At 43.9% G+C, this 20,301-nt stretch overlaps 1 protein-coding gene across 9 annotated transcripts in view; it reads left to right on the forward strand.

Moving 5' to 3' along the window:
- The window catches only part of TDP1 (tyrosyl-DNA phosphodiesterase 1), a 93,357-nt gene that overhangs the window by 1,611 nt on the left and 71,445 nt on the right, over nucleotides 1-20,301 (forward strand). For 7 of the 9 annotated variants that reach the window (XM_011283442.4, XM_045060359.1, XM_045060360.1 and 4 more), the window contains 5 exons: nucleotides 5,009-5,571; nucleotides 9,069-9,112; nucleotides 10,294-10,349; nucleotides 11,980-12,076; nucleotides 16,506-16,540. In XM_011283442.4, the coding sequence (XP_011281744.2) occupies nucleotides 5,013-5,571; nucleotides 9,069-9,112; nucleotides 10,294-10,349; nucleotides 11,980-12,076; nucleotides 16,506-16,540 (791 nt within the window). In that variant the 5' untranslated portion in view covers nucleotides 5,009-5,012. Of the gene's footprint in view, nucleotides 1-1,704; nucleotides 1,843-5,008; nucleotides 5,572-9,068; nucleotides 9,113-10,293; nucleotides 10,350-11,979; nucleotides 12,077-16,505; nucleotides 16,541-20,301 lie in introns of those variants that run through there. The other 2 variants (XM_019833468.2, XM_019833467.2) reach the window with 2 other exon arrangements.

Consider the following 20,301-nt stretch of genomic DNA (forward strand, 5'->3'; position numbering starts at 1 on the left):
TAATGACTGCATTTGAGATGGGGGTCCATGTTTGCCCAGGGGTGGCCACACAGGGCCTTTGTTGAGAAGCCTGACCCCCTATACTCTCCTGAGGGTCTGCACATTCTGCAAGGAGCTGCTGGAGTGCAGAAAAGATATGCCCCAGTTGGGTCTGGTGTGGTGGGGGGAGGGGGGAGGGGGGAGAGGAGGAGCTAGCAGCTTTGAGAGGAGTATGCATTTGCGTCCACAGCCCTCCCCACCCCCCGTAAGAATCTCTAGTGTTCACAGTTAGCATTGGGTGGGAGAATATGCGATTTTCATCCTCCTTGGCAATGTAGCCTAATGCTGTTTGCCCTATTTCCGTCAGTATTTTGGTCACACGTTTGCCTGCACCCTCCCCAGTTTTTGTCTCCCTTGTAATACCAGCACTGTTGTTGAAAGTGTTCATTAGAATACAATTTCACGTGAATATTTAAAACTAAGTTTCATTTTGGTGTAAATGAAATGGAGTTAGAAGGTACTTTGTGGTTTATTTTTATTTATTTTTTTTTTTAATTTTTTTTTTCAATGTTTTATTTTTTTATTTTTGGGACAGAGAGAGACAGAGCATGAACGGGGGAGGGGCAGAGAGAGAGGGAGACACAGAATCGGAAACAGGCTCCAGGCTCTGAGCCATCAGCCAGAGCCTGATGCGGGGCTCAAACTCACGGACCGCGAGATCGTGACCTGGCTGAAGTCGGACGCTTAACCGACTGCGCCACCCAGGCGCCCCAGGTACTTTGTGGTTTAAAAAAAAAAAAAAAAAAAAAATCCTGGTGCCTGCAGAAGAGCCCAAAGTCTATTGAGGCATTTCTGCAACACTACAACTCTATCAAAGAGACAGGAATGGAAAAGGGAGGTATTTGTTTATTGTTTGAGTTATTTTGATTTAATGTTCGTTTTTGAGAGTGAGCACGTGCATGCATGAGCAGAGGGGAAGGGTCAGAGAGGGAGAGAAAGAAACCCAGGCAAGCTCTGCACTGTCTATGCAGAGCCCAGGGGTTCGAACTCTCAAACTGTGGGATGACCTGAGCCGAAGTCCAGAGTAGAATGGGTAACATGGCCACCCAGGTGCCCCAAGGGAAGTACTTTTATAACGTGATGTTACTGTTGTTTGTGTCCGTCCCAGTCACCTTCACTTCGGGAAACCCTGCTCTTTGCAGACCCGAGTGAATGTTGGGTCTCAGAATTGGCCCATCTGTATTGCAGTTGTCTCATTTCTGCGACACCATTTACCCGAATTGTGATGTCAGACCTGTGCCGGTCACTGCCTAGGGAAGACCAACGATAAACAATTGAAGGATTCCTCTTGAGTTCTATCTCTGTAACACTGTAACTTGATAAAAAATGGCTCGGAGAATGCCTGTGTGGCAGAGAAGTAAAATTCTGATACTGGAACCAGACCGAGTCCTCCAAAGTAAATTCCTGATCTTGAAGTTTCAACCACTCCTCCTCATCAGGCTAAACACCTTGATTTCGTGAAGAGCTTGGTAACCTGCTGGATGTAATGACTTGTTATGTTTTGTGTTTTTTTTTTTTTTAATTCCTAAGGTGTTTTGCCTTTAATGACTAAACAGCTCTACTTTTTAAAAAAAAAAAATTTGTTTTTAATGTTTATTTTTGACAGAGAGACGGAGCACGAACGGGGGAGGGGCAGAGAGAGAGGTAGACACAATCCGAAGCAGGCTCCAGGCTCTGAGCTATCGGCACAGAGTCTGACACGGGCTCGAACTCACAGACCGCAAGATCATGACCTGAGCTGAAGTTGGACGCTCAATCAACTGAGCCACACAGGTGCCCCATAAACAGCTCCTACTTTTGAGTGTGAGCCAATTTAAAACTTAAACCATGTGTACAGCAGATAAAAACTTTTTTTTTCTTGAGGAAATGTCTTTTTCAAAACTTTTTTATCTACTCCTCCTACTTTTGGGGGAATGGTCTTTCTCCTTCCTCCACGTGTTCTAGAAAAAGTAGATCAGAATAATCCTGAAGTTTGCAGTTTTAGCTACTTTTTCTAGAACACTTCAGGATTCAAAATAGCTGGGTCACTAAAGAGGAGTATCTGGACTCCTCCTACAGAGTTCTCTGGACTCTTAAATTCCACTTAATTTAGATGTAATTCATCTGGGAGAGGAATAGTTGTAGGCTCTAAGGTGTCTGCATACAACTTAGGCTGGAAGCTGAACCCTTTCTCACCTAAAAACTGTTCTAGAATAAGAAGGAATTGAAAAAGAACAGCCTCTGAGGACTCTTAATTGAAGATTTTATTACTAAGTGCCTAGCTTTACTGCTGTTTGAGAATTCATTGAAAGCTAGAGCTAACGGTTCTTCCTAAGGAGGTGGTCCTATTCTTAAATTTTTTAAAGTCACAAAACTGGGCACAACAGTCATTCCTTCAAAGTTCCTTCAGTTCAGGGTGAATTGTGAGAGCATAAATACCTCTATCTAGCAGCCTCCAAGAGTCTAGAACACAAGAGAAACCAAAGTTTAAAAGAAATGAAAACAAGCTTTTAAAAATCTGAGCTGGTTAAATGTGTTTGGTAGTAAGTGTCTAAATAGCTTTCATGAGGAAAACATGGCTAAGATCTTGTTAACTCGAATAGTTCTAACAAGTTTGGTTATCTGATTTCTTTCTTTTTTTTAATTTTTGAAGGAGAAAGAGAGCATGAGCGGGGGGAGGAGCAGAGAGAGAAGGAGACACGGAATCTGAAGCAGGCTCCGGGCTCTCAGCTGACAGCACAGAGCCCGATGCAGGGCTTGAACTCACGAACTGTGAGATCGTGACCTGGGCCAAAGTCAGATGCTTAACCGACTGAGCCACCCAGGCGCCCCTGGTTTCTTAACTCTTAGCAGACTAGAAACCATTTAGGGGCAAAGCCTATTCTCAGTTCTAACAATGTAGAAGTTGGCTGGACAGAACACTTTGGGAAAGCAAAAGACTTAGACTCTGAGTCTAGGGCCACTAGTGCAAGAGCAAAGCGAGGTCTACAGTCCCTGGGGCTTTATAAAACAGCCATGGCAGGCAATATTAATAGGTACCCTGAGCCCTGAAGAACAGGTCAAATCATTGTGTAAATGCACTCTGCTTTATTTGTTTTTAATTTTTTTTTTAGTGTTATTTATTTTTGAGAGACAGCATGAGCGGGAGAGGGCAGAGAGAGAGAGAGACCCAGAATATGAAGCAGGCTCCAGGCTCTGAGCTGTCAGCCCAGAGCCCGATGTGGGGCTTGAACTCACAGACTGCGAGATCATGACCTGAGCCGAAGTCAGACGCTCACCGGACTGAGCCACCTAGGCACCCCAAATGCACTCTGCTTTAAAAACAACTCAGAAATAGGTAACTTATAGGAGAAACTTAGCTTAACTGGTCATTAATTGAAAAAATGAGAGGCACCTGGGTGGCTCGTTGGGTTGCGCATCGACTTCAGCTCACGTCATGTTCTCACGTGGGTTTGAACCCCACATTGGGCTCTCTCCTATCAGTGCTGAATCCTTCTCAGATCCTCTGTCCCCTTCTCTGTGCTGCTCTCTTGCTCACATGTGTATGTGAGTGCATGTGCACTCAAAAAAATTTAAAAAGAAATTGTGATAGGTGATAAGTACCTTAAATATGTCAGCTTGATAGCCACCTGGCTGACTCATTTGGTAGAGCACTCAACTCTTGATCTTGGGGTCATGGATTCAGGCCCCACCTTGGTTAAGGGCCTACTTAAACCTTTTTAGCTTGAAACCTGCAAGTATATTCATTTGCAAGTTTTTTGGTGTAGAATTAAGGTTTTGGGGATTTTGGGGGGAGGGCTGGGGGTCCTGTGAACAGAGTGCTACAGTCCATGTTGGTGTACTCTACTTGGATACGTGACCTCAGTTTCTTGAGAAATGTTGACAATTTGAGCACAGACTCTTAGGTTTAGTTTTCCTTTGGGTCTTGTATGAGAATGGTTTTGTTTTTTGTTTTTTGTTTTTCTTAAAAGAACCCACTAAGGAGCTATCCTTGAGCTATCTGGAAAATGTACTTAGATAGGTCTTTACACATGAATTGGTGAGATTTTGTAGGTAGCGAGACCAAAAGTAGTTCATATGTTTTCCTCTTAAAATAGAAATTGGGGGCACCTGGGTGGCTCAGTCAGTTAAGCATCTGGCTGTTAATTTCGACTCAGGTCGTGATCTCACGGTTGGTGAGATCAAGCCTGCCTGGAGTTGGGCTTTATGCTGACAGCGAAGCCTGCTTGGGATTCTCCCTCCCTCTCTGCCCCTCCCCCATGTGTGTGCACTTTCTGTCTCTCTCTCCCCCTTTCTCTTTCAAAATAAACATTTTTTAAAAAGTAGAAATTCGACTCTGGTCGAGTAAAGGAGTGTTTTGCTTCAGCATAAGTTCTCTGCAGATTTTAATAGTTTGATGTAGGTCAATGCCAATATGATGGCTGGGTCCTCGTGGTAGTAATTCTATATAATGTATATACAGAATTGATCATTTGACACGGTCTTGAGAATTTTGTTAAGCTTAATGGTAAGTAGCTTTAGGGGAGTAGGAATTGCTAAAGTCCTGTGGGCTCCATGCTTGGGTGAAGGATAAATTCGTAAACTCCAATTTAACCTCAAAAATTTGAATAGTCAGAATTACTCTTGAAATTCATTAAATTATCTTAACCTCAAGCACCCACCAGTTTAAAAAATTCAGGGTCAAGAATGAACATTTTGATTTTTGAAGTTTGGCCCCCACTCTTTTCCTCAGGCTTCCAGGGGCAAGGTCTGGGTTGAAAGGAGAAGGTGAGTAGGATTTTTGCTGTCACTTTATTTGCCAAAGTCCTGTAGTAAAATCTGGTAACGTGTGTCTGAACACTTGCAAAACAGCTGATGTTAGTTATGTGGTTCAGCATCTAAGTGTCAAGTGTGCTGTGCGTGTTGCAGAAACTCATACTGACAGGGAATTTGAGAGCAAGTTTGTCATGGCCTAGAGAATGGAAAAACAGTATTTGTCTTTTATTTCCAGAACTATGTCTCAGGAAGGCGATTATGGAAAGTGGACAATATCCAGTAGTGATGAAAGTGAAGACGAAAAGCCAAAACTAGACAAGCCCCCTACTTTTTCCCTCCCTCGTGCTGGGCAGGGAGCAGCAAATGAGCCAAGATACACCTGTTCCGAGGCTAGGAAAGCTGCCCATAGAAGGAAAAGGTCACCCGTGAAATTCAGCAACGCAGATTCAGAAGTTTCACCTCCCAAAAGGCAAAGGAGTGGTTCCCAGGAAGACCTAGGTTGGTGTCTCTCTAGCAGCGATGATGAGCTGCAACCAGAAACCCGGCAGAAGCAGGCTGAGAACATTGTGGTCAAAGAGGAGAGAGGCATCTCTTCTAAAGACAGTGCTGCCCAAAGACCTGGAAATCCCACCCCTCCTGCACACCACAGGCTCGAGGAGGAGGAAGAGGAGTATGAAACTTCAGGGGAAGGCCAAGACATTTGGGACATGTTGGATAAAGGGAACCCCTTCCGATTTTACCTCACTAGAGTCTCGGGCATTGAGCCAAAGGATAACTCTGGAGCCCTCCACATCAAGGGTAAGTGGATGCTGGGTGTCCAGGAGGTGTCAGACTGCACTTAAGAGGGTCCCCCATGGCAAAACAAGGAGGGTAGCCCAGAATGGTCTCCAAGAACCCTCGTTAGCAGTCTTAGCTACTTTCAGGGGAAAAAAGCATTTTGACAAGCAAATGCAGTAGTTTGACTGTAAGCTGTTTCCTTGGGTCAGGAAATCAGGGTGTTGCTCAATCCAGTTGGAATATTTAGACAATTCTAAACATTGTGTGAACTTGTAAAGATGAAACTTACTACTTTCATGCAATAGCAAATGCTTGACAGTAGTTCTTTGGTCCATGGATGAGCAGTGGTAGAATCTGCTAAAACTTAATGCAAATTCGGGCTTCACCCGGGTTCATTGAGTCCCACTCTGGGAGCAGGACCTGCGATGTGTTTTTTTTTTGTTTTTTTTTTTATATGAAATTTATTGACAAATTGGTTTCCATACAACACCCAGTGCTCATCCCAAAAGGTGCCCTCCTCAATCACCCACCCTCTCCTCCCTCCCACCCCCCATCAACCCTCAGTTTGTTCTCAGTTTTTAAGAGTCTCTTATGCTTTGGCTCTCTCCCACTCTAACCTCTTTTTTTTTTTTTTTTCCTTCCCCTCCCCCATGGGTTCCTGTTAAGTTTCTCAGGGTCCACATAAGAGTGAAACCATATGGTATCTGTCTTTCTCTGTATGGCTTATTTCACTTAGCATCACACTCTCCAGTTCCATCCATGTTGCTACAAAAGGCCATATTTCATTTTTTTCTCATTGCCACGTAATATTCCATTGTGTATATAAACCACAATTTCTTTATCCATTCATCAGTTGATGGACATTTAGGCTCTTTCCACAATTTGGCTATTGTTGAGAGTGCTGCTATAAACATTGGGGTACAAGTGGCCCTATGCATCAGTACTCCTGTATCCCTTGGATAAATTCCTAGCAGTGCTATTGCTGGGTCATAGGGTAGGTCTATTTTTAATTTTCTGAGGAACCTCCACACTGCTTTCCAGAGCGGCTGCACCAATTTGCATTCCCACCAACAGTGCAAGAGGGTTCCCGTTTCTCCACATCCTCTCCAGCATCTATAGTCTCCTGATTTGTTCATTTTGGCCACTCTGACTGGCGTGAGGTGATACCTGAGTGTGGTTTTGATTTGTATTTCCCTGATAAGGAGCGACGCTGAACATCTTTTCATGTGCCTGTTGGCCATCCGGATGTCTTCTTTAGAGAAGTGTCTATTCATGTTTTCTGCCCATTTTTTCACTGGGTTATTTGTTTTTCGGGTGTGGAGTTTGGTGAGCTCTTTATAGATTTTGGATACTAGCCCTTTGTCTGATATGTCATTTGCGAATATCTTTTCCCATTCCGTTGGTTGCCTTTTAGTTTTGTTGGTTGTTTCCTTTGCTGTGCAGAAGCTTTTTATCTTCATAAGGTCCCAGTAATTCACTTTTGCTTTTAATTCCCTTGCCTTTGGGGATGTGTCGAGTAAGAGATTGCTACGGCTGAGGTCAGAGAGGTCTTTTCCTGCTTTCTCCTCTAAGGTTTTGATGGTTTCCTGTCTCACATTTAGGTCCTTTATCCATTTTGAGTTTATTTTTGTGAATGGTGTGAGAAAGTGGTCTAGTTTCAACCTTCTGCATGTTGCTGTCCAGTTCTCCCAGCACCATTTGTTAAAGAGGCTGTCTTTTTTCCATTGGATGTTCTTTCCTGCTTTGTCAAAGATGAGTTGGCCATACGTTTGTGGGTCTAGTTCTGGGGTTTCTATTCTATTCCATTGGTCTATGTGTCTGTTTTTGTGCCATGCGATGTGTTTTTAAGAAGCTTTTCAGGGGATTCTAATACCCAGTCAGGTCTGAGAACCACTGCTTGGAAGCCAGGTCTTGGTTCCTGGTGAAGAATTAAAAAGAACAGCATGCAAATAGATTGCAGTTCTGAATCCAAAGATAGTTTTTGCTTGGTTTGCTTATTTCCCAGGGTGTCTCTATGTGATGTTGTGATGTATATGTATATGGTCTTCGTTCCTCATTGTACTTGGTTTTTGTCCCAGGCTCCTCCAACAGCTCTAAAGTAATAAAGGTCAAGGAAGGGTCTTCAGTTACTCATAACAAGCCCCTTTCAATCACTCCTGGGTCAATGAGGTGACTTTTGGAAAGCCCTAAGAATAGAGGACTGATTGCCAAGGGGAACCAACTGTGTCATTAAAGTTGGAACTTTGAGTCCTGCCCCTTATCTCCAAGGAAGTGGGGAGAGGCTGGCGGGCGTTAATCACTAATGGCCAATGATTTCATCGGTCGTACCTGTCTAATGAAGCCACCATCTTAAAAAAAAAAAAAAACCTGTGAAGAGGTTTGGAGAGCTTCCAGGTTGGTGAACACATGGAGGTGGACGGGACACACCCCTTGCCCCATACTTTGCTCTATGCATCTTTCATCTGGCTGTTCCTGAGTTGTATCCTTTTATACTAACCTAGTAGTCTAGTAAGTAACACGCTTTCCTGAGTTCTCTGAGGCATTCTAGCAAATTCTCAAAGTCGAGGAGGGGCGAAATATGGGATGCCATCAAGAAATTGTAGTACATTCCTTGTGTATACCTCTTTCGTAAAGATAGCTTCCTTAAGGGTACTGCTGAAATCTTTGTACCCCAGCATGTTGCTGACATGTGACAGATAGGAAGGACTCAATAAGCATGGGTCAAATAAATGAGTCATGGGTCAAATAATCCTCAGGCAGTTTGATGGTTAAGAGTACAAGTGCTGAAGCCAGATAGCAGCCTGGCTTCAGATTCTGACTGGCCCTTCCTAGCTCTGTGGCCATGGACAGCCTTCTAAGCGGAGATGACCCCTCCACAAAAGGGGAATGACCAACTCCACCTCCACAAAATCCACTGTCAGCACCATGGACATAAGAACAGTACTTGGCACCTAATAGGTCCTGTACAAATGCGGCAGTTAGTGGTAATGACCGTGTAATTCCTCTCCTGGTACAGTTTATGAGAAGTGACCTTTTTGATCTTACTTGAAGTCTAGTTGGAAAGATTGAGGTGGGACCCCTTAGAGATGAGCTGGGATGCTAGAAATGAGAGCTTGGAGTCGTAGGTGAGGAAGTAGGTGCTCTCAGGCTGCGGAAGACGGTCTTGCTAGTTGTGGGTTGGGAGGTTTCTCAGAGAGGGACTTGAATATTGAAGGAGATAAAAACTAGAATCTGGAAAGAACAACACATATCGTTATTGTCATTATTGGCAATTTCTAGAATTGACCAGTCATTGTGTTCTGAAGTTGGAGGTTTTAGTTTTATGTTGTATTTTGTTAAAACTCAATAAATAGCCCAGAAATTTTCTCTTGAGTTTTAGGGAGCATTAAAGTCTAGTTTTGTAGTCATTGCTCAGTTCACTGTTCTCTCAGCCAAATTTTGACTGTCCATGACTAAATCAATTGTGATTTTTACCAGAGTTTTATCATTTATTAGACATAAACATTTTGTCTTCTCAGATATTTTATCCCCTCTATTTGGGACACTTCTGTCTTCAGCTCAGGTGAGTTTATGGTGAAGCTTTTTCTTTGGATGAAAAGGGATAAAGAACTTTACGGGAAAATATGAGGTCCTATCTCAGTCCTGTGCAGGGTCCCCAAGATGGCATATACCAGGAGCCTGGCACCAAGAGCCACAGTTTTGGTATCCAGCCATCAGCATGGAGCAAGGATGCCTCTATCAGGAGAGCTTCTCGCTCTCCTGATACAAGGGTTACAAGGACTGGACAAGAAGTCACTTTGGAAATTCCAGCCTGAGAGACTTTTGGGGATACAGTTAATCTCCTGGGACTCTGGTCCCTGGGAGACCAGGGACCAAACTCCTGGGGAGGTTTGGGTAGGTGGGTGAAGGCCAAGTCGTTTGATTGAATTTAGAAAAGGGTTTCCTACACCTACCAAAAAGAATGGAGTAGAAGTTACAGTTACTTCGGCATGTTTGATTGTTCCTCCTTTATAGAGCTGGTCCCCTTGTGTTGATGAATTACGTTCATGATTCCAGGCTCTCAAATAGAAAACCAGTCACATCCATGAAGAAAGCAAAGCTGTCTGAATGGTTTCTGTTCAGCTTGACCTCTGAAATCCTAGTCTCCAGATGGAACATGGGGTGAATTTGTGTTCTCTTAGCTAGACTGAGGTGCTATGTCCAGGTAGAGGGCCAAGGATTACCAAGGCATAAGGAGGAGTCCCCACAGGTAAGTTCAGTGCAGAACTTGGAGTCAAGATAGAATTGTTACAAGCCTAGTGAGTGTCCAGTCCCAGAGGCCTATTCACAAAGCTAGCTCATAAGTTAGGCTTAAAGGAAATGTTCCTTTGTAAAAGGCCTCGTTTATAATTACCTACGGGGAAAGGGATAAATCTGTAAGCCCTTTTACTTAAATTAATCTGAGGCTGTTGAAAATACGTAGTAAGACTATTTAGAAATACAAATACTGCCAAAGCATGCAGGATCCTTGCCTCAGACCCTGTTTTCTCACGCACTACTCCACTGATTCAGATCCCTTGCATTGGGTATTATTGCCTTCAAGATGTATTTAAGGTTTGAGTACTCCAGCATCAATGTCCAGGTTTATAAATACTTTGAGTTTATTTGTCTAGAGTTGCCTTCAATTCAGTTGCCGAACTATTCTCATTACAGATTGCTTGGCTGAATTACCCATAACTCCATTCCTTTTCTTTCCCTGCCTAGTTTAACTACTGCTTTGATGTGGACTGGCTCGTAAAACAGTATCCACCACAGTTCAGGTGAGTACCACAATATGACTGATAAAATCGTAACTGTAATGGGACATTAAAACACAAGATTAGCATTTCTCAAGCAACTGCTGTTCATCTTAGAGTATCTTTTGAAACTATTAAGCATACAAAATCAGAGTTACGTAGGGAAAACAGCATTTGTTGAGCTCTTCTAACTAATCACATGCATTCCTAATACAGATTTTTGCATTTGTCTTGTTGTGTCCTGAAGCACAGAAGGACAAATGCCAACCTAAATGAGAACTTTGACATTAGTGTGAAGGAAAAGATCATTGCGACCTGCTTTCTAGACTTGGAAGCGTGCCATGCTGCACTTAGCACAGCAGTGTTCAAAGAATCTTTGCTTTGCAAATGATGATTCCTGTAGTTGAGGAGCTAATGAAGGGAGTCTTAGAACCTTCCTTTATCCAGATTATGGAAGTGATGGATTTTTCAGTGTTGTTCACGGTTCCTTAGCCTGGTGTTAGTGCAAACAAAATAAAGATAGCGTCACACAGTGACCTGCCACCTGTCTTGTTTCCGACATTCACCTAGCAGAGTCCCATAGCAGCAGGTGGAATGGAGGAATGGAGGAATTTTCCTACAGGAAAATGACTGTAAGGGTCCTCAAAGTCCTTGGTGCATTTAGGACATTAGATTCTGGAGACTTCTAGTAATAGTAGATAAAATGATATTGAAATTTCCCAAGCAGCTTGGACCATCAAAAGCTTGTATTTGACCTGTGACACAAAGAATTAGTTTTAGCTGGATGTCACAGAAAAGCGAAAATAACTGTGGCTTAAATGAGAGGAAATAACTTCTCCAGCCTAACAAGTCTAGATGGTAGACATTCGTGGTCTGGATTGGGGGCTGCCGTGGTTCTCAGGGACTTAGCCACCCATTCTGTCTTTCTGTCCCACCATCCTGGTGCATGTCTTCAGATGCCTTCATGGTCCAGGATGGCACCCAGAGCTCCAGGTCACCGGTCTGTGTTCCAAGTGGCAGGAAGGAAAAAGGACAAAAGGGCCACATCCCAGCTCTGCTCCCTCTGAGCAGCCTCCTAGAAGTCCCACGCAACACTTAAATTTCATTGAGCTGCACTTGGTCACAAGATGATGCCTTGTTTCACTGAAACATAACCACCTCTTAATGAGTCTGCATCATGCCGTGGGCCTGGGCTTGTTCACTGTTGTATCTCCCGGGACTAGGATAGTACCTAGTACACAGGAGTTGAGTACATATAAGTCTAATGAGGAAATGCTCTTTGACTTGGTCCAAAGGAAGGGAAAGAAAAGAACATCATACGAGATAACAATAATTGTTTATCTTTTAATCTGTCTAAGCCTGAACCCATGAATACAGAGCAAACTGTGTTATTTTGGACCAAAGATGATAATTAGGAATTTTCTGGAGTCACAACATCTCTGGGTCACAGCAGAGTTTCGGGATCAGGCCACATGACCCCATTGTAAAGGTAACTGGTTAGTGAAGATTAACTCATTAGTAGTACTCTGTTAGCTCTGTACTCAGCTACCACTAAGGCCAGAAACACGTGTGGTAAGGAAACTAGCATTCCTTAACTGGCCAAGACTCCAGCTTTAGAAAAGATGTATTCTAAATATTTCTGATCTCCTTTCAGGAAGAAACCAATCCTGCTTGTGCATGGAGATAAACGAGAAGCCAAGGCTCACTTACATGCCCAGGCCAAGCCTTATGAAAACATTTCCCTCTGCCAGGTGAGCTACTTCTGTTTGCAATCATGCTTACTCTGTTAGAAGGACATGTAGACATGGAGTCTGTCCACCCATCTAAGGGCAAGAATCTTTTCTCCATCATCAACAGATACTTGTCTAGCCTTGGCTTAAAGGCTTCCTGGGATAACCTGTCTTGTGTGTGGGTAGCCCTGTGTTGGAAGGATATTTCTTTATGTTGACCTGGTATCTCAGTATTAGGTTCTCCAGAGGAACAGAACCCATAGGGTATGTTTGTGCAGAAAGACTTATTTTAGAAGAACTGGCTCGCATGATTGTGGGGCCTGGCAAGCCCAAATCTTGTAAGGGTAAGCCTGCAGGCTGGAGACTGAGAAAAGTAGATGCCACAGCTTAAGTCCAAAGACAGTCTGGAGGCTGAATTCTCTCTGCCTTGAGGGAGTTGGTCCTTCACTTAGGCCTTCAACGGACTGGTTGAGGTCCCAAACAAAGAGTAATCTATTGCATTTGGTCTATTAACTTAAATGTTAACCTCATCTAGGGGCGCCTGGGTGGCTCAGTTAGTTGAGTGTCTGACTTTGGCTCAGGTCATGATCTCGCAGTTTGTGAGTTAGAGCCTCACTTTGGGCTCTGTGCCAACAGCCCTGAGCCTGGAACTGCTTCGGATTCTGTCTCTCTCTCTCTCATGCGCTCTCTCTCTGCCTCTCCCCCACTTGCACTCTGTCTCTCTCTCACAAAAACTTCAAAATATTAAAGCTGTTAACCTCATCTAAAATACCTTCATGGCAACATGTGACCAAATGTGTGGGTATTGTGACCTAGCCAAGTTGACACAGAAAATTTAATCCTCAGCATTTCCTTTTACTTTTTGTACGTGGGTCCTGACTTCCCATCTCTGGAGCCACATAAAAGAAATCTTCTTGCAGAGGTGACTGATGTTTGTATTTAAAGTTCTCCATTGTACCTTAGTTTTCTTTCAGGTTCAAGCATTCTTTAGTTGTAACAATCCCAATCTTTTCCCAACCTGCTGGTACTCCTGTTTGCATCTAGTTTGCCACTGTCCTCGAACCTGACCAGGTTATCTGGATGCAATTCAGTGGCTGTTGTTTTCTGTGAGTGCAACTTGAAACTTTTTATTTTGACGACTTATCTGACTGGTATTAGCTGCTGCTGACAGTTGACCTGTAGTCCTTTCAAATTTTCCACCTGAATTGCATCCAAGGTCTACACTGGACAGATGAACAAATTAAGCCTGTTAAAAAACTAGCTGTGTGAGTCATGATGGAAATGATCCAAACTTAATGAGGGGACACTAAGTGGTCTTGTAACAGGTATATCTGTTTGGTTCGCTGGGACCAAAGCAAAGCAGAAAAGGCCAAAAAGTTGGCCAGGTTCTTGATACAGTTCCTTAATTCTGTCCTAATGCTTTTCAGCCAGTACGTAAAAATATAATGTAAGTCTTGGACTTTGATCATAACTGGTTGCTTTTGATGCCATGCCTGAAGGAATATTACGTGTGGCACTTCATGCAAGAAGCAGGCAAACTGGGGAGAGAGAAGCAAGCATTTTTCATAGTAGGATTTCCTTCTTGTGGCAATAGTGGTTCTGAAGTGCCTGGTGTGATGTTGACCTTTGCTATTCAGGAGGCTCATCAGTCTGTTTGTGAACAGCCGTGATAAGACCCTCCCATAAGCCCCTTTGTCTCCCTGCCATGGTAAAATTGCCTCAAGATTTCTGCTCTTGGAGTGCACTGACCAGAGTGAACTGCATAGAACCTATTTTTTTTCCCATTTTCTTTCCAGTGTCTTTTCTCCTGTCCGTATAAAATGTAAGAGTTCCAATTCCTTTTAATGTTTCAACTACAAAATGTTACCTGTGCATATGTGGTTATTTTTAAACATTGAAAGTGAGAAATCTCAATCGGATCAATTTGGAACCTGTCTCAAATTTTTCCTGTGATATAACCCACAGTACTTTCTACAGTTGGAATTTTAAAACCGGCATTCCTTTACCCAACATGTTGGTGGCTCACCTACATAGATAAGCCTCTGCTACGAAGTTGCTAAAATCCCATTGTTGTGCTTATGCTTCCAAAACAAGAAGAGGTTAAACTGCAATAGGATAGTTCTCATCAGATTAATAGTGGACAGAAAATAACAAAGGAATCCTAAAAACCAGTGATGAAATCAGTGGACATAGAAAGTGTTTTTCAAATACGAGGTACCTAATCACGAAAGTTGAGGTGTGGGGCATGTCTGGTGGCGTGTACCAGGCCGGCCACTAGAGGGCATGACGACCCACTGTGTTCTTTACCTCTTGCAAAGAGCTGTTCAGAAGGTCCCACCCAGCTCTAGTCTGAAGTGTAGGATTGTGGCCCCATCATAACTTGTTAAAATACCGTTATACCTTGTCTATAAGATGAATTCTTGGCTATTTTGTTTTTTTGGCAACATAGTGTCATTTGATGAAATGGAGGCATACCAGGCACAGAATCAACAGATACTCACATTTTGCATATGTGGGGACTGGGTCAGAGGTTGAGGCCTTATGGTGGTCAAGGTCATATCGCCTGGGTTCTGTCCCAGTTCTCCACCTACCGTCATGGAGTCTATCACTTAACCTCTTCAAGCCTAACTTGTTCATCTTTAGGATGGATTGCTAATAGTCTTCTTTACTAGGTTGTTGAGCCAAGGATTTGGTGCATTTGCCCCATTAACTATTACCTGTTGAAATTATCATCCATGTGCTTGTACTAAAATTTTGCCAGAGAGGCAACAACTTACAGCAAAACTAAACTCAAAAGCCAAGTCTCCCGACCATTGCTCTTTCTGAGCTAATCATCAGTTTACAGAGAAGCAGTCCTCATTCTAATTTTGTAATTTTAAAGACCTATTTTTTTCCCTGTCATCTTTGGCAGACCACACAAATGGGTTCTGGTCTGTGAGCATCCCTAAACATGGAGTTTAAAAGTGTATGGAGCGGGGCCACCTGTCTGAGCAACCCCAAGACAGGCTGTGTCCTACTCACTTGTGTGTTCCAGTTGCCCATTTCTGCCTCCAGCAAACAGGTCCACACATCTGCCCTATTGGGGTGGAGGGCTTGATTTTAGTAGTATTTTCTTCCATTTGTAGAGTGCTTCCCCCATTCAGGCCCTCTCTTCCAGGCACTTCATGTTATTGTCATTTACTCCTAAAATTCTGAATCCCCTAACAGTATTCTTATTTTAAAGAGGAGAAGAAAGACTTAAAAGATGAGGCTTAGAGATTTAAGTCTTGCAAAGTTGTGAAGATGCAATCTGTGTCCCACCTGCATTCCTCACTGTTGGGGCCTTTCTGTTTAACTCTTTCATGGCCTACATCTCGGGGCATATTCTGCTTAACTAAGGTCTTGCTGTATTGGGTGTTAAAATGTTTTAAATTTAAATTTAATACCCCTATTTGTGAAGGTACCATTTTGTAATAGGAAAATTGTTACCTCTTTTCAGCAGTTGCTATGTTACCAATAGAAGACCACTTTTAACATGATAATGTGTGCTGCTACCACATGAGTTCTTTTAAATATACTCTGGAAACTATGATAACTTTAATTTCTGTATAAACCAGATATGTAATTGTAAAACTTTGCATAGGTTCTCGTTTGTTTTGTTTTGCCTGTTTTTTTTGTTTTGTTTTTGGTTTTCAACTAAAGAAATCAGGCTTCTTGTTTCTGATTATTGTAATTAAAAATGTGGTATGTATCAGGGCAGGTGGGTGGCTCAGTGAAAGTGTCTGATTTGGGCTCAGGTCATGATGTCATTGGTCATGAGTTCAAGCCCTGCGTTGGGTTCTGTGCTGACAGTATGGAACCTGCTTGGGATTCCCTGCCTCCCTCCCTCCCCCTCTCTCCCCGCCTCCCACCCCCTCCCCCTCTCTCCCCGCCTCCCACCCCCTCCCCCTCTCTCCCCGCCTCCCACCCCCTCCCCCTCTCTCCCCGCCTCCCACCCCCTCCCCCTCTCTCCCCGCCTCCCACCCCCTCCCCCTCTCTCCCCGCCTCCCACCCCCTCCCCCTCTCTCCCCGCCTCCCACCCCCTCCCCCTCTCTCCCCGCCTCCCACCCCCTCCCCCTCTCTCCCCGCCTCCCACCCCCTCCCCCTCTCTCCCCCCTCCCCCTCTCTCCCCCCTCCCCCTCTCTCCCCCCTCCCCCTCTCTCCCCCCCCTCCCCCTCTCTCCCCCCATCTCTTGTGGATTCATGCTCTGTCTCAAAATACTTTATTAAAATGCAGTATGTATAAAATCATTCTGGCTAACTTTAATGAGCCTCACTGGATAGGATTATTCAAAGTTGTATTGTCAATCCAGGGCCTTTCCACTAGAGGGCAGTAAAAACAAAGTTGTCCTGAATCTTTTCTAACTTAATTTCCAATAGATAGGGATATTGAGTTTATTAAAAGTGACTCAACTTCTTTTTTTTTATCCTAGGCAAAGTTGGATATTGCATTTGGAACACACCACACGTAAGCAAATTTTTTTGAAATGGGGAGGGTATGATTTTAGTAGAGCAAAGGATGCTTTTCTAAAAGTGCCCTTAAAGGAACTTAGGGCTGACAGTTTTGCCAGGGGGGAAAAAAAGCTATCAATAAGAAAGTAGAGACTGGAACTGTTCACTGTCTCAAGACAAAGTCCTTGGATTCTGGCTCTCAACATGAAAGGCTGAATCCATGATGCGGTCTCTGCTTTCTTTCTGTTTAGGGCATTTCTTACAGCCAACTGCGGGGTGGGGAATAGATTATGGTTGTGTGGTCCGTGGTTATGGATGACTGTACGTGTCAGTCATGTTCCTGTGGATTCCACAACTTAAAAAAGGTCTGGTGATTGCTTAAGATGCTGAGTTGCATTCAATAGAATATTGTTAGGTCAGCTGTGATGTAAAGAAAAACTATTCTACAAAGTTGACGGGAGAAGCTGATGCTGTCTCTGCTCAAGCACTATCAGAAACTTGTTTTGGAATAATTTTGAGACTTTATAAACTAGACAAGAAAAACTTCTATTACTTCCTACCTGACATAATGTGTCTAATGATCAGTTTGACTCCTGTTTTGCTGAGACTTTTTACATATTCTATAAATAAGAAAAAGATATGGTTGTCCCTGTTTGTATAAATCACATTTTGCTAGAAAGCATTTTCAAAAGAACAGGACAGAGCCACCTCTTCTAGACCAGCAGTGGAAATGGGTTGGTGTTGCAGATGTATTCCTTCAGGTGTCAGTCTCTAGGGCGGCAAGCAATCTCCTAAGAGGAATTAGCCCTCAGTCTTGGTATGACCATTGTTTTCTTGATGTTATGGTGACTTGAAATAAGGATGTCTGTTCACCATTCTTTGGCAAAATACAGTTTGAAGTATACAATCTATCTTAAAATGGAAGAATGGAGCCATTTTTTAAGAGGATAAATATCGGCCCTACATTATCTGCTCTTAGATGCCCTTGGATAAATGTTATTTACCAACTATCCCTAATCAGTAGCCTCTAACAGGACAGGGTTTGAGGATTATTGTGAACTTAAGCATTTAGCTCAGGTATAAATTTACTCATATAGCATCCTGTGAGCTCAGTGCTAATTTCAGCAAAAAATAGATAATAGCCTTGAATAGACTGAATAGGCATCTTAGGCTCCCCACCCTGCATCACGAGAGACCCAAGTGGTGGATGGCAGTTGTCACCTGTCATGGGTAGGCAATTCTACCAGTAATGGATTGCGCCAGATGGATCCTAGTCCATTGCCCTTAGCTGGAACCCTAGCATTAAATACGGATTCTAAAATACTGTTACTCACTCGGGCCCTGGACGTGATTTACTAGATCTTTAGTGCCAGCTTTCTGCCCTGGCCACATGTTCTCTGCCAGCAGTTGGCATTTCATGGGCATCATCACAATGCACCTGCACGCTGAGGAGGCAGGGAGCCTGCGAATTCCATCTTCCTTTCTTTTCTTTCCTTTTTTTTTTTTTTTTTGTAAGTTTGAGAGAGTGAGCAGGGGAGAGGCAGAGGAGAATCCCAGGCAGGCTCCAAGCTGGCAGCTTAACTGACGAAGCCACCCAGGTGTCCCAAACCCATTTTAAGTTTTAATTCTCATTTGTTCACTGCTAAAATTGACCTCATTTTTTCCTTTGGTCTTTTCCTTCCTCATCCCTCCCCCCACCCCGCTACACACATACACACTTAGCAGGTTACACTCCACAGAGTTGCTCACTTGGAGTTGTAAATGCCTAGAGAAGTAATGACAACAGAGCCCTTCCCAGACACATGGTCTGTGTAGTTTATATTAAGATGCCAGTAGCCCTAGGAGATTAAAATTCTTTTTTTTTTTTTTTAACTTGGGTCTTAGTGACTTTCAGTGGCTCATTTAAAAAATTCTAAAGAGGGGTGCCAGGGTTGCCCAGTCAGCGAAGCATGTGACGCTTGATCTTGGCTAAGGCTGTGATCTCACCGTTCATGAGTTAAGCCCTGCATCGGGCTCTGCCCTCCTGGCGCAGAGTCTGCTCCGGATTCTGTGTCTCCTCCTTTCTGCCCCTTATCTGCTTGTGTGTTCACTTTGTCTTTCAAAATGAATAAACTTTAAGAAAAAGTTTTTCAGGCATTCATTAAATACCTGTTATACTGAAATAGGGTTCTCATGTCTTGGGACTTAATAGTTCTTGCAGCTCGTAGTGTTTTGGTGAGAGGGGCAAACCTAGGATTTAGAAATAGAGGAAACCTTCCGGCTTGTGTGGTGCTGGGTATAAAGTGCCTCCCCAACTTGACAGTGTGTGGTTACCACAGTAAACAGGAAATAGTCTTTGAGATGACATTCACTTCAGCAAGCATGCCTTGACCATGTACTGTGCACAAGGCATCTGGAGAGGACCACAATGTAGGCCCTGTCGTAGTCTTGTTAGGTACAGGAAACATGCTTGCTCCAGGTTTCTGTAGGATGCCACGCAGTCCCAGGGCCTGTCACCCAGTGCTTTAGAATTCGGAAGTTTTCAATGTCCCCCAGAGCTGGGAGGAAAAATGCCTCTGGCCCTGAGAATCCATAGCAGGGAAGGAGGGCAGCCAAAGCAGCTGGCCAGTGAATGTCTCCACCTAACTGGGAGCCAGTGGCAGATTGTGGGGTGGGCAGGGCACCTCTCTGCTGGCAGCTGTAGCCAGGCCTCCCGGCACACGTGACTTCCTGCTTCATCTTGCCTAGACCACACTGTCCCAGCCAGCTGTCCGTTCACACACCGGTTGTGTGAAGGATCTGTGGCCCGTTCTTCCCTGTTGAAGCCGCGCCCAGTGAGATGATCCAGGCACGGGGGATCCAGACAGGCTCTTAGGACTCATTGGGGAACCTTGATCATTCCCATTACCTTCTAGCCATAGACTGTGCAGTTGCAAGCGGAGACTGCGAGGGCCTCCAGGACGGGTGTGAGGACTGTGCTATGGAGCCTCTGGAAGGCCTGGCACACGGGCTCTGCGTAGCTCTGTCGTCTCGCCCCTTTACAGGAATGGTTTCAGATTGGGGAATTGTCCCTTTTGCTTCCCCCACAACTTACCAGATAGTATGTACGTCAGCATTTCTCCAAGGGTGCTCTCATTTCTTCTACCTTATCCATTTTCGTGATTTTATTAGTTTATGCCATTTTGTCTGAGGAGGATCTGGGGCCCCTGAGATTAGTTCAGGATTCTGTTGGGTGGGATTCGCTGACAGCAGTACATGATTTTCCTGATAATTGATGCCTTGATTAATGGAAATATTTGTGAAACTTCCATCTTGAATTCATAACTGGTCGTCGTCTTAATTACAGTCAGCTGCTAACTTGGCAACTGTGTATGTAAATCTGCCCAGATTTCGGGGAGCACGTTTCATAAATGGAGGAAAGATTGGTTCAGCAGCTGTCAGTTCTCCAGCTTTGCATTAACTTACTGTTTGCTGGCTTGGGTTAAATTCTCATTTTGCCCAGAGCTATGTATCTCCTCTTTTCTTTGCCATACCTTCTTATGCTGACCCTATCCTGTCCAAGTATTCACGTTATTTGGAGAGAACCAGTGGTCCATTTTGCCCCCATGCCTGAACTGACATCGGTAGGTATTGAGTAGCATTTTGGCCCCAATGCATAGAAGGTGGAGCTACTGCCTTGAGGAGTCTCTAGTTATATTGAGAGAACTTAGGTTCCTGAAATAATTAGGAAACCATTGGGAAGCCAGGAACCTTCCTGAAGTAGTAGTAGATGACATAATAAAGCAACGAAGGAGTCGT

Source organism: Felis catus, chromosome B3, assembly GCF_018350175.1.
Source record: "Felis catus isolate Fca126 chromosome B3, F.catus_Fca126_mat1.0, whole genome shotgun sequence".
Classification (NCBI taxonomy): Eukaryota; Metazoa; Chordata; class Mammalia; order Carnivora; family Felidae; genus Felis; species Felis catus.